The sequence below is a fragment of the Mastigoproctus giganteus genome, chromosome 14, assembly GCF_048544385.1.
Source record: "Mastigoproctus giganteus isolate SK-2022 chromosome 14, ASM4854438v1, whole genome shotgun sequence".
NCBI lineage: Eukaryota > Metazoa > Arthropoda > Arachnida > Uropygi > Thelyphonidae > Mastigoproctus > Mastigoproctus giganteus.
This window is the reverse complement of record NC_143588.1, coordinates 92,976,161-92,990,681: the sequence shown is the minus strand read 5'-3', so window position 1 is coordinate 92,990,681 and position 14,521 is coordinate 92,976,161. Positions and strand designations below refer to the sequence as shown.

The 14,521-nt window shown below is 37.7% G+C and overlaps 1 protein-coding gene across 2 annotated transcripts in view; it reads left to right on the top strand.

Annotated features, from left to right (window-relative positions):
• LOC150075369 (CD63 antigen-like) overlaps window positions 1-14,521 on the top strand; it is a 72,372-nt gene that overhangs the window by 39,911 nt on the left and 17,940 nt on the right. The window contains exon 4 of one of the 2 annotated variants that reach the window (XM_090388857.1): window positions 11,214-11,266. The exons of the other annotated variant lie outside the window; for it this stretch is intronic. Within the exon in view, the coding sequence (XP_090244983.1) occupies window positions 11,214-11,266 (53 nt within the window). The remainder of the gene's footprint in view (window positions 1-11,213; window positions 11,267-14,521) is intronic. 2 annotated transcript variants of the gene reach the window in all.

Here is a 14,521-nt window from a genome sequence, read left to right as displayed (position 1 = left end):
TTATTTCGCCCTCTCCTCGGCCATTAAATTTTCAAATGCAACACCTTAAAACCGGGAAACATGTATGTGATCAACATACAACGTGCGAATTTTTTTTTTTTTTTTTTTTTTAAGGTCCTAGCCACTGAAATCTCAGGAAATTAGGTGGCAGGACCTGCCAGAGTAAATTAATTATAATACTGGTGTACCTGGTCTGCCTCCACGGGGCGAAAGTGGGGCAACGTTGGGCCTCAGTAGGGGTCCAGCGGCTAAATGACCAGATGAACAACGGTACACGACACTACATATGAACAATATCCATACACTTTTAAATCTCTGGCATTTCCAGCAAACTGGCACACCCATCACAATGTAAACAACGCGGAGATGGGGGAAACCCCTGGTGCCGTATGACCCTAAATACACTTTACACTTTACCTAAACATCATTGCTGACCAGGTGCACCCTTTCGTGGCAACAGTCTTCCCCTCTGGCGGTGCCATCTTTCAGCAGGATAATGCACCATGCCACACTGCCCGGATTGTTTAAGACTGGTTCGCGGAACATGAGGAAGACGTCCAGGTATTGCCCTAGCCTCCAAATTTACCAGACATCAATCCCATCAAGCATCTGTGGCTTGCGTTAGAACAGCAACTCTGATCTGCGGCGTCTCAACCACGGACCTTACAGGAGTTAAAGGATCTGCTAGTTTCAGTGTTGGTACCAGATACCACAAGACACATTTAGAAATCTTGTAGCATCCATGCCTCGCCCCGTACAAGCTGTTTTGGCTTCATGTGGAGGACCAACATCGTGTTAGGTAGGTGGTCATAATGTTTTGGCTCACCGGTGTATATGGTCAACCATGGTTTTGCATACTCACTGGAACTGGTCTGCAGACCCCAGTTTGGGAAATGCTGAATTAAGGCACAGAGTTACATATTTAAAGCAACTGTCTAAGTAATTAAAAATAATTTGGTGTTATCCTCACAGTCATCTGATTTATTCTTAGAAGTACAATTTTAATTGTTATCCTCCCTTATGAATCCAAATTACTTGGGTAAAATCTCTTTTCACTTTCACTTATTCTTTCTGTGATCTGTTCAGTATTCCTTTGTACACTTTGACTTCTAACCTACTAGAGTATTTGATAAGTGATAAAGGCATTCTTGCTACCACCCCCTTTGTTTTCTCACCAAGCACATCCCCCCACACAATAGCACAAAAGCCTTTCCCTTACACTTTATAAAATGTGGTTTTAACATTTTTTTCACTCACTGATATGTTCACTATTCTATTACCTTTTAATTTCAAAATGCCCTATTATCTGGTGTCGGAAACCCTGGATTTGTGCATGTAAGCATGCTCAGCTTCAAGGATGAATTTGAAGCTTGTGCTTTTTGCGCAAACTTCAAATGGCCACTTTGTGTTAAATGGTTTATTGTTATATATATATAAGGTTTTATTAGGATGTTTTGTGTCTGGTGGGTTAATACGTGTTATTTATTTATAGGTGTTTCCAGGTTTGGATTTTAGTATTTATTTTATTTCCATTTTTTTTTAAAAAGGATATAGACACAACCTATGTAGTCTCATTAAATATGTTAGCAAATGTTGAACAGTTTAAAGGTCATATGCTTTAATACTTAGCTGACATCAATTAATGCAGCTTTGCCTCAGTTCTAAGTGTGAATAAAAAAAAGTTTACTTGATAAAATTTCCTCTTAATTTTCCATCACTTACAATAAATCTTCTCTTAAACACTTATTAACAATACTGAGTTTTGGACAGCAATAATCCCAGAATAACATATCTAGTATTTGGTATGTTATTCTGGGATTATTGCTGTGCAAAATGCAGTACCTCCCTTTTATCAATGTTAAACTTCTGTTTGTATTAGGAAGGACAATTGTTCCAGGGAAATGTGGACTTTTTCTGCATCAGCCAAAAAATAATATTAAAAAAATAATAATAAAAAATAAAACAAAACAGGAGATTCATAAATATCCATTCAAACAAGGTAACCATCCAATCAATTCTTCTTTGAATTTAGCCATACTCACTGCCTTTACAACATTTAGGAGACAACTTATTCTAGTTTTGACAATTTGCTGCCCATAGGTTAATTTCACAAGATCCAGTTTTCTGTTGTTCCCTGAGATTTTATATTTGTGTCCCCTGTTACTTGTCTCACCTACAAGGGAAACCAGAATGTTTGAACAGCAGAGTCAGCCTAGAACATCAGGCAAACCGTGCTCTTAATATCCTGCAGGACTAGACAAAAACCCATAAGCTAATAATTTCTGAAATTAAAACCAAGTCTATGTTAATTAAAGAACAGCTCCACAGATATAAATATCTGTAAAATGGTAGCCCTGGTGAAAGAATTTAAATATTTGGGAGTCATGTTTGACTCCAAACTGACATTTCATTCATATCTTGTGCATATTGCTAAGAAGGTGAGAACCTAAACAGGAAGTGAGAATTAACTGCACCCAGGGCTGGCCACGAGCATGTTCAACCGGTTCTGCCAAACAGGGCTCCACACTCAAATGGTCTAAATAATAGTATCATCAGTGTCTTTTCCGCATTTCTATTAAAGAGCCTACCTATTGACTATTGGTTCCTATTATTATTTATTTATGTTCCTATTTTTATGAGATGACTGCAGTTGTTAAACAATATTGTTGATAATGTATTAAATATTATTCTTATTTAAAATATTTGTTCGGTATAATATAAAATTATTTAATTATTTCTGTTACTGTAAAATTTGAAAAAATAAAAAATTTACTATTACAAAAACCCCGTTTAAGTTTTGCACAGGACTCCAGGGCCATGTGCTGCTCTGGCTGCAATGACTGGGGACTGAAGAGAACACTTGTACTTGTCTACAAGGTAGTCTTCCTCTCAGTCATAACCTATGGTGCAGGCATATGGTATTACAGAGCTATTCTATCCAGTATGAGAATTTTTGTGTGTCATAATTTGCATGAGTGTATGTATTGTGTGAATGACTATCGTTGCTTGGTTGGAGCTCTCAATCGCGTCCAAGTTGCTGGACATAATGGAGAGCTCTTTCCTGGGTATTTGTTTCTTGGTGTATGCAAGATCAGTGATTATTAGTGTTCAAATCTATGCTCTCTGCAGTGCTCTGTCATGCCCACATTGTTGGATGTGATGGAGAGCGCTTGCTTGGGCGTATACCCTTCAGTGTACCATAAATGGCAGTCTTGCTGCTCTCAAATGCTGGTTTGCTGCTCTCAAATCTGTACACATTGTCTTGTGTGATTGAGAGCTTGAAGCACTATATTTTATAACATCTCTTCTTTTGTAACAATCTTCTAGATATAATTATTTATGTAATATCTGTCTATAATTATTTTATATGCCTGACTATACGAATTATAAATATAAATGGGTAGATATTGTGAACATATGAGCACAAAGCCCCGGGTGCCAAGCAATTTTGTGATCAAGTGTCTCTGCCAGTAAATTAGCACTCTTTCTTGGTGAAATAAAATTGTTTTCTTATTTTCAGCGTTACGTTAACACTCAATTCATTCAGTAAAGAAAGCACTTTACCAGATCAGAAGGAAAAGTAACCTTGCTTTCTTTCTTCCATTTTTTGTTTTATTACTAACCCACTACCGCTTGGTCACAAAGATGGCACTGCTCCTGCCTCCATGTGGTGGGGCTGGTAACCTGGAGGGGAAAAGCTCTCCCTTCCAGGGCAAAATGGAGCAAGCAGATCCTAAGACCCCGAAATCCACTGGGTGCATGGATGAGACCCTTACAGGGCGAAAACAGTCGGAGCCTGATTTTGTTGCAGCTAAGCGTCAAAAGACTTAAGTAGCCAAAATTAGAACTCCAACCTTTCTTATTATTCACTCAACTGAAGAACAACCTAAAGCAAACTATCGCCATTTCTAGTGCAAAAATGCCTAGAAAGCATAATAGGTACCCCAAGACAGTTTGTCGCTTAAGATTGGGAGACTTACTGGTTGAAGTTGCCACTGCTCGACAGTCTGAGCAACTACTAAAAACTTTTGGTGGAACTTCCATTACTATTTCACCACACGTTTTCCTGAACACGTCAAGAGGTGTCATCATCGAATGGGGCCTCATGAATGTGTCAGATGAAGAGTTAAAACAGGAATTACAAGATCAAGGAGTAATCAATGTAAGAAGAATAATGACAAAGAAAGTCGGCATACTAGTTCCCACTTGGAACATAATAACCCTAACCACCAACAGCAATCAAAGCAGGTTATCTTAATTTGCCGTGTTAGAGCATACATTCCAAATCCCTTACGCTACTATAAGTGCCAGAAGTTTGGGCACTTACGAGACGATCTGCAGAGGAGCAGTTGCCTGTCCTGCATGTGGGTCCACTGTGCACACAAACACTGAATGCACAGCTACAACACCTAGTTGTCCAAACTGCAGAGAAGCACATCCGGCGTTTTCTAAGGAGTGTCCCCTTGGAAACGTGAAAAACACATACAACGATACAAAACTAAACACAATGTCACCTATCAAGAGGCCAAAAAATCTTTACCAGGCCAGAATAATAATAAACCAACCTATGCTCAAGCAACCAAAAGACATATATCAATTGCAACCTAAACGGTGGTAACCATACTGCCAAGCGAATCGCTATCTCAGTGGGCAAGGTCAGTATTGACCACCGTACCAGTAAATCAAACAAAGCCATAAATGCTCCAATTACTGTACAACCAGATGCCTCCCCACAGCAAAACACTAAAGTAATACCTCTCCTGATGCAAACCAAACAGATTGCATGGACTTAGAAGATAGCTCACAGCAAGATGAGCATGTACTAGAACTATTTACTGATGAGGATAAGGACATGGGAAAACCATACGTTCCAAAGAAGAGGAAAGGGAGACCTGAGCGAAACAAACCTTCAACCCCTCAAAAACAAATCAAGAGTTCTACTAAACCCAAATAATGCTTACATTTCTGTAGTGGAACTGTAGAGGATGTCGCAGCAAGTTAAATGACATCCAAGATCTCCTCACACAGTATGTTCCTATCGCTTTCTGCCTTCAGGAAACCAATCTGACCCCATATATAACTGTTTCTCTCTGGAACTACATAATTCATCGGCAAGATTGTGTTGTACACACCCCTAACAATCAGGCGCATGGAGGTGTGGCATCGATAATCAATGCTCAAATACCCTCCAAACCACTCCCATTAAAAACAAACCTTGAGGCAGTTGCAGTGCGAGTCAACATTGATTTTGACTTGACTATTGTCTCGCTATACTCGCCGCATAATCAAAATATATAGACTACACTGACCTAGAAGAACTAGTGGTACAACTTCCTCAACCCTACTTCATCCTAGGGGACCTCAATAGTCATCATCCTTTATGGGGAAATCAAAATATGGACAAATGAAGACAAATTATAGAAAAGTTGCTTGACTAGTACAATTTGATTATTCTCAATAATGGCACACACACACCTATACGCATTTACCTACAGGATCTATCTCAGCTATTTATGTCTCACTATGCTCAGCATCCATATATCCTATATTTAGATGGACTATTCACCGCAATCCACTGGGTAGTGACCATTACCCAGTGATATGCTAGATTGATACAAACAGCTCCCACTTTTCTAACAGAACTGTCCAATGGAACTTTTCCAAAGCAAAATGGGATATATACAAACGACTAGCAATACTGGAAGAAAAGCAGGTCCAGCAAGCATCCATAAACTTAGCCACAGAATATATATCTAACCAAAGACTACGGGCAGCAGACCAAGCGATCTTTTGTTGGATTCCAAAGCAATCCAACAAAATATCAGCATGCTCAAAATTTTGGTGGAATGATGAATGCAGCGCAGCTAAAAAAGAATAACAAAGGCATGGAACATCTTCAGGAAGTTTCCAACAACTGCAAATCTCATCCACTTTAAACAGGCTCGGGCAAAAGCAAAACATATTAGATAGATTAGCAAAAGGAAAGCATGGAGACGTTTCACCTCCACAATTACAAGAACTACAAAAACGGATGATATGGACCAAAATATGACATATGTACTCTAAACGTCCACACATCAACCTTCCCATACTAACTGTAAACGATTGTGATGTTACAACACCAGTGGAGATTGCAAATGCATTAGGCGAATCATTCATGAAAATCTCATCCATGACGTCTTACTCACCACCTGATTTTCAGGTACACAAGGCACAGGCTGAAAAATATTTCATCAACTTTGAATCAGCATCTAGTGCCACATACAATCTCCCCTTCACAATGACAGAATTGCACCATGCTTTAGCCACCACCAAACTCAGTGCAGCAGGACCAGATGGAATACATTACATCATGATAGCATTTACTATAACAGAATTTTCAAACAGAATACCTTCCCAGACAAGTGGCATCACACTTGTGTTGGCATTTCCAAAACCAGGAAAAGATCCTACAAACCCACAACATTACTGACCCATTGCACTTACCAGCTGTATGAGCAAGGTCCTGGAAAAAATGATCAATGCCCGCCTAACCTGGTTTCTAGTCCAAAACAAGCTTCTTAATCCGGTACAATGTGGTTTCTGTCAAGGCAGATCTGCTCTTGATTTACTGATCAGGGCAGAAATAAACATCGTGATGCTTTTGTATGAAAAGAACACTATGTCATGGTTCTTTTTTGACATAGAAAAAGTGTTTGACACAGCTTGGAGGTACAGCATAATGCAAAACCTATACAATCTAGGACTACGTGGTCACCTAGAGTTTATCAGAAACTTCCTACACCATCGCTCATTTCAAGTTAGAGTCAACAGCCAGTTATCTTTAAATTTTATCCAGGAAGGAGGAGTTCCACAAGGTTCAGTACTGAGTGCCACCCTATTTAATATAATAATGAACTCCGTAACACAGGGTTTACCACAGTGTCCACTACCCTGTATGTCGATGATGTCAGTGTCTCCTGCCATTCGCCTAATATGTGAATGGTAGAAAGACAGCTGCAAGGTGCCATCAACAAAGTTGTAAAATGGTCACAAAACAATGGCTTTTGCCTCTCGCCCCAAAAGACTGTTGGAATACACTTCTGTAGGAAGTGTAACCTACATCCAGACCCAGAACTTCACCTAGAAAATCAAATGATCCCAGTGGTTTGCAGTGTCCGCTTTCTTGGTGTGGTTCTAGACCAAAACTTACCTTCCTCGAACATATAAAACAGCTCCTGTTTACTTGCCTTAAGAAGCTAAACATCTTAAGAGTACTATCTCAACACGGTGAGCCAACCGTCACACGCTACTGCATTTGTATCATGCATTAATACGGTCACGTCTAGACTATGGCTCTGTGGTCTACAGCTCTGCTAGACCAAGTGCCTTACATTCGCTTGATCCCATACACCACAGTTCTCTTTGTCTTGCACTAGGGGCATTCCGTACATTGCCAGTTCAGAGCTTATATGCTGAAGAAACTGAAACCTCTTTACATCTACGCACACAAATGCTTCTGTTAAGAAGCATTTGTGTGCACACAAATGCTTCTGTTAAGCTACGCAGCAAAAGTCAAAGGGCAACTGTATAACCCTAATCAGAATGGACTTTTCTTGTCCAAATGGGAAAATCTTTACATAGCCTACCCATCAACAGGGATACGCCTGCATTCCCTGCTCAGTGATTGGCAAATTGACCTTAGCATGATTCAGCCGGCCACTTTGCGTACAGTTTCACCTTCGATGTATCACATACCGCTGTGCTACCATTCCCTCACATCGTTGGGGAAACATACCTTATCCCAACAGAACATACTGCAAATTCATGCCGCATTGAGAACCCAGCATGCAGAGTACACGCCAACCTACATGGACGGATCTAAAACTGACACCCATGTTGGTGCAGCTGCAGTATTTCCCAACCTTACTATAGCCAAGAAACTCCCCATTGAATGCAATAACTACATTGCAGAACTCTATGCTATCTACATAGCGTTAAATTTCACCTTCTCAGCAAATATTTTGCACAGCACTATCTACACAGACTCAATTAGTGCTATCCAAGCTGTACAGCAGAATAAAAATCATCATAACCCTTTACTCGTACACATTTGGAACACCATGACCAAGTTAAATAAGAACAAACAACAAATTCTCTTTTGTTCGATCCATGGTCACATTGGAAATGAATGTGCTGACCTAGCTGCCAAAATTGCTACATATCCTGTAGGTCGACCCTTTAGCATACCACTCTAATTTCTAATTAATTATAAAGAAGTGAAGTGTTGAGCAATGGCAACATATCTGGCAAAATCAAGTTGGTAACAAACTGCTCCGTATAAAGAAAGATCTCAAGCCTTGGAAGTTGAATAGACATGAAGAAGTAGTACTAGCTTGACTACGAATGGGTCATACGCATGTGACTCATCTCTGTCTTCTTGCAGGCACTGATCCACCACAATGCACAGAGTGCAACGCTCAGCTCACTGTCGAGCATGTACTTATTGATTTCCCCAAATACAATACTGATTGACAAGCTATGGTTATCTCATTTTCCACGACAAGCACCTCTTTCAGCATTTCTGACCTCCTAACAGACACACCACATGTAATCGAAATTTTTGGTCTCCTCAAACAGATAAAACTGTACAATTCAGTATAAATTTGAATAACATCTATGCAGATATAACTATGTATTTAACATCACCATAGTTAGGTGCATTATGGCCTTTGCTGCCCTTGCGCAATATGAGCACAAGTAAATCTTAATGTGTTTATGTTTTGTGTTGCATGAGTGCCTGCTGTGATATGCTAGATTTGTGTGTGTAAGAGAGAATGCACATATGTGAGTAAATGTAGGTATGTATGTATATGTCAATATGTGTCTTGTGCTGGGTGGGAAACAAGTCCACTTCACCTGCGGTGAAAAAGGAAAAAAAAACTGTGCACGCTGTATTGAGTTGGATAAGCATGTAAAAATGGGGAATTAATGAGAATGTTTCTGTAAGTGTCAACTATTGTACCCGGAATATGTATTAAAAATAATATAAAGAAAAATTCTTGCATGTTGAGCTGTATAAATGTGAATGAAGGTCAGATCACCTGTGTAAACTATGCAGTGACCGAATGAATGTGATTAATATAAAAAAAATTTAGGTGGGACCTGTCTATTTGTGTAAGACAAAGAATGGAAGAGAATTTGTATAATGATGAATGACAATTGTGCGAGTGTTATGTGCTGTACTACTACATTTGTATTGTCTGCACGTAATATGTAAAAAAAAAAAAAAAAGTGTGTACTTGTGTAAATGTAAGTATGACAGGTGTGCAGTTGGGCTAGGTGCATGTTATTCTAACAGGCGCCCTAATTTTACTACACTCGGAACAGCCTATTAGATATCCCCCACTGCCTTGCTGGCATTATGCCCCCTGATCTGAGGTATGGCATGGGATATGCTGATACTGGGTTCAGCTGGTCTAGCCAGTATGGGATTACTTACAGAGAAGCACTGCATGTCCACAGTTTGATCTCCTTCCTCACATCCTGGCCCTATGACTTTACTCCCCTACAATCCCCATTTCCTTTCCCCACCTCTCAGACCTTGTGGAGGATGGGCTCTTCCCACAGGGGTGCCCCTTTATCCCTTTAACTTCCTATTTCCATGTGAAAAAAGCTTCCTATCATCCATTATCTTTATCTCCGTATAAAGAAAGAAATGCCCTCATTTCTTTCTTTATATGGAGAAAAAGGGAATGGGGACTCTATGCCCCCATTCACTTTTTCACTTTCCAGAGAGTTTTTTTTTTTTTTCCACAGTCATAGCCATCCCTGGCATTGCCCAGGCTTCACTCCTGTAGAGACCTTTCTATTCCCTATTACATCCGGCCTGCCTCCTCAAGGCGATGACAGGCAATGTGTGGTTCAGGGGACCCTGTGGCTAAATGGCTGGAGGAACAACGGACCAATACAACCCAACACTATATGACATATACTATACAATAAACACACTTGAGGCATTTTCTCCTGACATACACACCCCATGATCCATTTCAACCCAGAAATTCTCTATAGAATTGAGATCAGAGATCTGGGTTGGCCAGTCCAATTTTTTGATGCTCATATCCTTTAACCAGTCCATCACAACATAAGCAGTATGATATGGATTGTTGTCCTGTTGATACGGGTATGGACCTTCCTCAGTGTTCTGCCAAAACATAGGTAGACCTTGGCATTCATGGTTTTATTCAAAACAACTAATTATTCCAGATGAAATGATGAAAAACAGCTGCAGACCGTCACCCTGCCTCTGCCAAACTTTGCTGTCAGGAAGACAGTCTGGTAGGTAAAAAAGATAGCTTTCTCTGGGGCATCTGCACACCACAGCATAACTATCAGACTTGTAGACCATGCACTGTTTTAACTCCGGGGGCACAGTCCAAAAACAGTGGGCCTTACACCAAACTAAATAGTCTCTGATTGCACAACCATAATAACCCATCTCATGCAGTATTCTGTGCACTGTATTGGTGCTGATATAGTGCCAATTCTCTCTCTCTCTCTCTCTCTCTCTCTCTCTCTCCCCCCCCCCCCCTCCCTCTCTCTCTCTCTCTCTCTGTGTGTGTGTGTGTGTGTGTGTGTGTGTGTGTGTGTGTGTGTGTGTGTGTGTGTGTGTGTGTGTGTGTGTGTGTTAAAATGATGTCAATTTATCATATTCATGAATTTATTGATGGATTTAAACATCTTTAGTACATACATGAATATTTAATAAATTCTTTAGCTTTTTTCATTCACGATCACTAATAAGAAAGGATAAGTTATAACTATGATTCAAGACATAAAGCATTAAAGAGTATTTGTTTATGTAAGCAATTGTCTATTGAAGACACTCTTTTAAAGTTTTAAAATATAAAAATCAAATAGTGAAAAGTTAATCAATAATAGATTAATGAAAATAAGCAAACACTTCATAGTATTTTTTTTTTTTTTAACGTATATCAGTAAGGTTTGAACATTCATGATTTGAGTTGATGATTATTGCATTGTAGATGTTTTAATTTCAAAACCTTTGGTATCTCTAAACTTGAAATTGCCACCTTCTAGGAGATAACCACAGCTTTTCTGATTTTTCACATTGGTGGGATTGATATAATGCCCAAAAATCAAGATTTTTTTTTTTTTTTTTTAAATTCTGTCATGTGGATGAATTTCATTAATGAAATTATTTTTTGCAGGTCTTCTTGGATGGATAGCATCCTATAGAAGAGGCAGTTGCCTTATAAAGATTGTGAGTATATATATAATAGATCATCATAAAGCTCAGAATTGCAATAATTTTGCATCTCGTGTTTCTTAATGGTGATAATAGAATACAACTTGGGATGTGCAATCAATTGGTCCATAAAAATATTTAGTTCTGAAAGAAAGAAAGAAAGAAAAAAAAAAAAAAAAAAAAGTCATTGCACTCCAATAGCCCATTTCCAAGCTTTTGGTATTGTTTCTTCTGATAGGCAGAAATGCCACCTATCAGAGAGTATCAACAACTTGACCTGATTTTTACAATCAATGGGATTAACTTAATGCACAAATTATGATCTGATTGAAAAACTGACAAGTTTTTTAGTCAGATCATACCTTTGCTGTGGTTATCACATTCAAATAAAGACACCCATAAGAACTCAAAACAAACCAAGTACAGAAAATGAGTTGCCTAGGCTTACCTTTTGCCCAAAAATTTTATAAAACCAGAAATATAAAGCCTTATATATACAACTGGGAGGAGCTGTTAACAAAATTAATGGAAGATGCAGTTGAACAACTTGTTGAAAAACTTAATAAAATAACAATTGAAGGAGCAATTTTCTCAAAGTTAAGATTTTATTTTTTATCCAGCAACATAACCTTTTATTTGTCTCTGGTTCATCTCAGTTGTATTAAGTTAACAATTAAGAAGAGGATGTTGCAGAATGCTGTGGTATGTAAAAGATGGTAATGCAGTGATATCAATACGATACCAGTCAAACCTCTATTTTATCCTTTTTTTTTTTATTGTAATTCTTCTTTACCAGGACTTAAGATATGAGAGCTTCTTTGTTATTTAAATAGCCCCCATCCCCACAATGGTACAGGAAGTTTCTCAATTTTGAGAGTGATCAAGATAGAGCCACTATTATCACGCTGTTGTATTTGAAACTCAGTATTATTGAATGTGTTACAACCCTTAACCACTTGGTGATTTACTCCTATTCAATAGAGAGAGAAATGTTTCAATACTGCTTTGTATGCTATTGTCATGCCAAATTGCTGGGTTTTTTTTTTTTTTTTTTTTGTACGGCTGGCATATTTCATCAGGGTAACAGATGCTTTTTCCTTGTCTGTATTTCTTGGTTGTTTTAAATGTGTCTACAAATTGCTGACAAAGTGAAGTTATCTACTTTTATAATCTTCACCACTTGTGGATTCTGATCATTATTTTCCAGTTTGCAAAGACTATTTTGGTAAGTTCAGCTTTAATCCATAAAAAAAAAATTCTTGGAAATATTCCAGTTAACATAACACTTTTCTTAACAACAGAATTGAAGCTACAGCAGATACTGGAAGATGTGCTATGAAAGTGTCTGAAAAGTCGCACACTGGAGATTGGGTACCAAATCACAATCCTGCTCATGCTTGCTGAGAATAATACGGCTGTGGCCTCTGTATTCCACAGATCTGCCTGCTCTTTTTCTTATTCACAGAAACTAAATTTTTGCACTTAAAAGGGCAAAGATTTTGTGAAAATTAAAAAATCCAGGAAAAATTTTGGAAACATTTCCAGCAGCTGCTTCTTTTTAATACAATCCAGAAACTTCTTGATTACGGTTCATTTATATGAGGTGTGATCAAAAAATTTTTTTGATTGACACATTTATAGGCAACATTTTAATTGTGACCTGCAGGTTAGCCTGGCATTGCCTATCCTGGAGGAATACTCCCCTCCTTTTCTCATCTAAATAAAACATCATGTTATTCCAATGATATTGAATTCTTTCTTAGAGAATTTTGCATGTTTTGCAAGGTCCTTAATGGTAAAATTTTGTGTGTTAATTTATAAATTATTATGGAATATATTAATAAATATACAACATAAGCATATTTTTCCACATAAAGCTATGTTTCTGAACTAAATATGCAATGTTAAAAATAATAAATAGTAACAAATTTTAATTCTAACATTGTTGAAATGTAATGACATTACAATAAAGCATCCATATGAACTGTATGTTCACTTGCTCGTGCACTATTTTTTTGATCTAATAGTGCATCAGATATTTTATTTTATCCCCATTTAGTAAAATTCCTATATTAAATTAGTAATATTAGGGTGTTCTACAAAAGGCAAAAGGGCAGTAAAAATTAGATCACAACCACTTTTCTATAGGTCTCAGAATTTTCCTGATTTTTCTTATTCAGTGGTTTATAAGGAAAAATATTTTCAGGAATGAACATTCAAAAAAAATAAAAATAATCAACATTAAAAAAAAAATTTGCCTGTGACATGTTTGAATGCACAGTATGCATCACAATTTTAAGTAGTGGACATAGTTGTACTGCAGTTATCAAAGCTTATTTAAAATAAAGAAAACAAACAAAATTTCAGATGTAGAAACTACAAATTCTCCTCCCCCATGAAATTTTTAGACAAATGAGAGTCTGTACACTGAAATTTTGAAATTTCAGTATACTTGTGGTTCTGATGTGGCTGTTTTTACTTTGTTATAAAACAGAAAAATCTTTTACATAAAATAGGATTTAGTGAAGGATATAATGAAAATAGGATCTATGAGACCTGATAGTTTTCCCACTGCATACAGTACCAGTCAAGTTATTACAATACTTGGATGCAAACAGCAAATGCTGCCACTTTCTGCTCTTGATGCTTGGATGTAGTGCCCCCATTAACTAATCCATTAATTTTTTTACCAATAGTATTCCAATGAAGAATTAAAATCAGGTATACTCTCAAACTTTTATAAACCATTTTTTTAGCATTGCTAAGAAGAACGGGTGCTGTTCTTTTCTTTAAAAAAAATTTGATCGACTAACTCGATACTTAAAAGCTGGTAGCTTGTGTTAAGTGCCAAACCAACTAAAACTATGAAGCATCAGTATATTGTGATTGTAATAAAGCATACTCTTCAATAGATTTGCTGTTTTCTGGAAATAAAACCTGACGGATAAAATCATGCAACCCTTGTCCCGAGACTGAAGTAACTTACCAATGTGAAAAAAGTTGATCCTCTTGTTAAGATGGAATTTGAACTGAGGCCCTTTCTATATTCTATGCTCAGAAGAAGAGCTGAACCAGTTCTCCCCGCTTCATATCATGTCAATATGGAAATAATTTTTTTTAATGTATGTTGTACAGATAAGCAAAATTGAATGAGAGCCTGTACACTGAAAGCTTTTCTGCAAGTAGCAACTGATTACAAATAAATGGCTCTCATTTCAAAACTTATTTCCAAACAAGGACTCCATTGCCCTTGTTTGGATGTTTTTACTT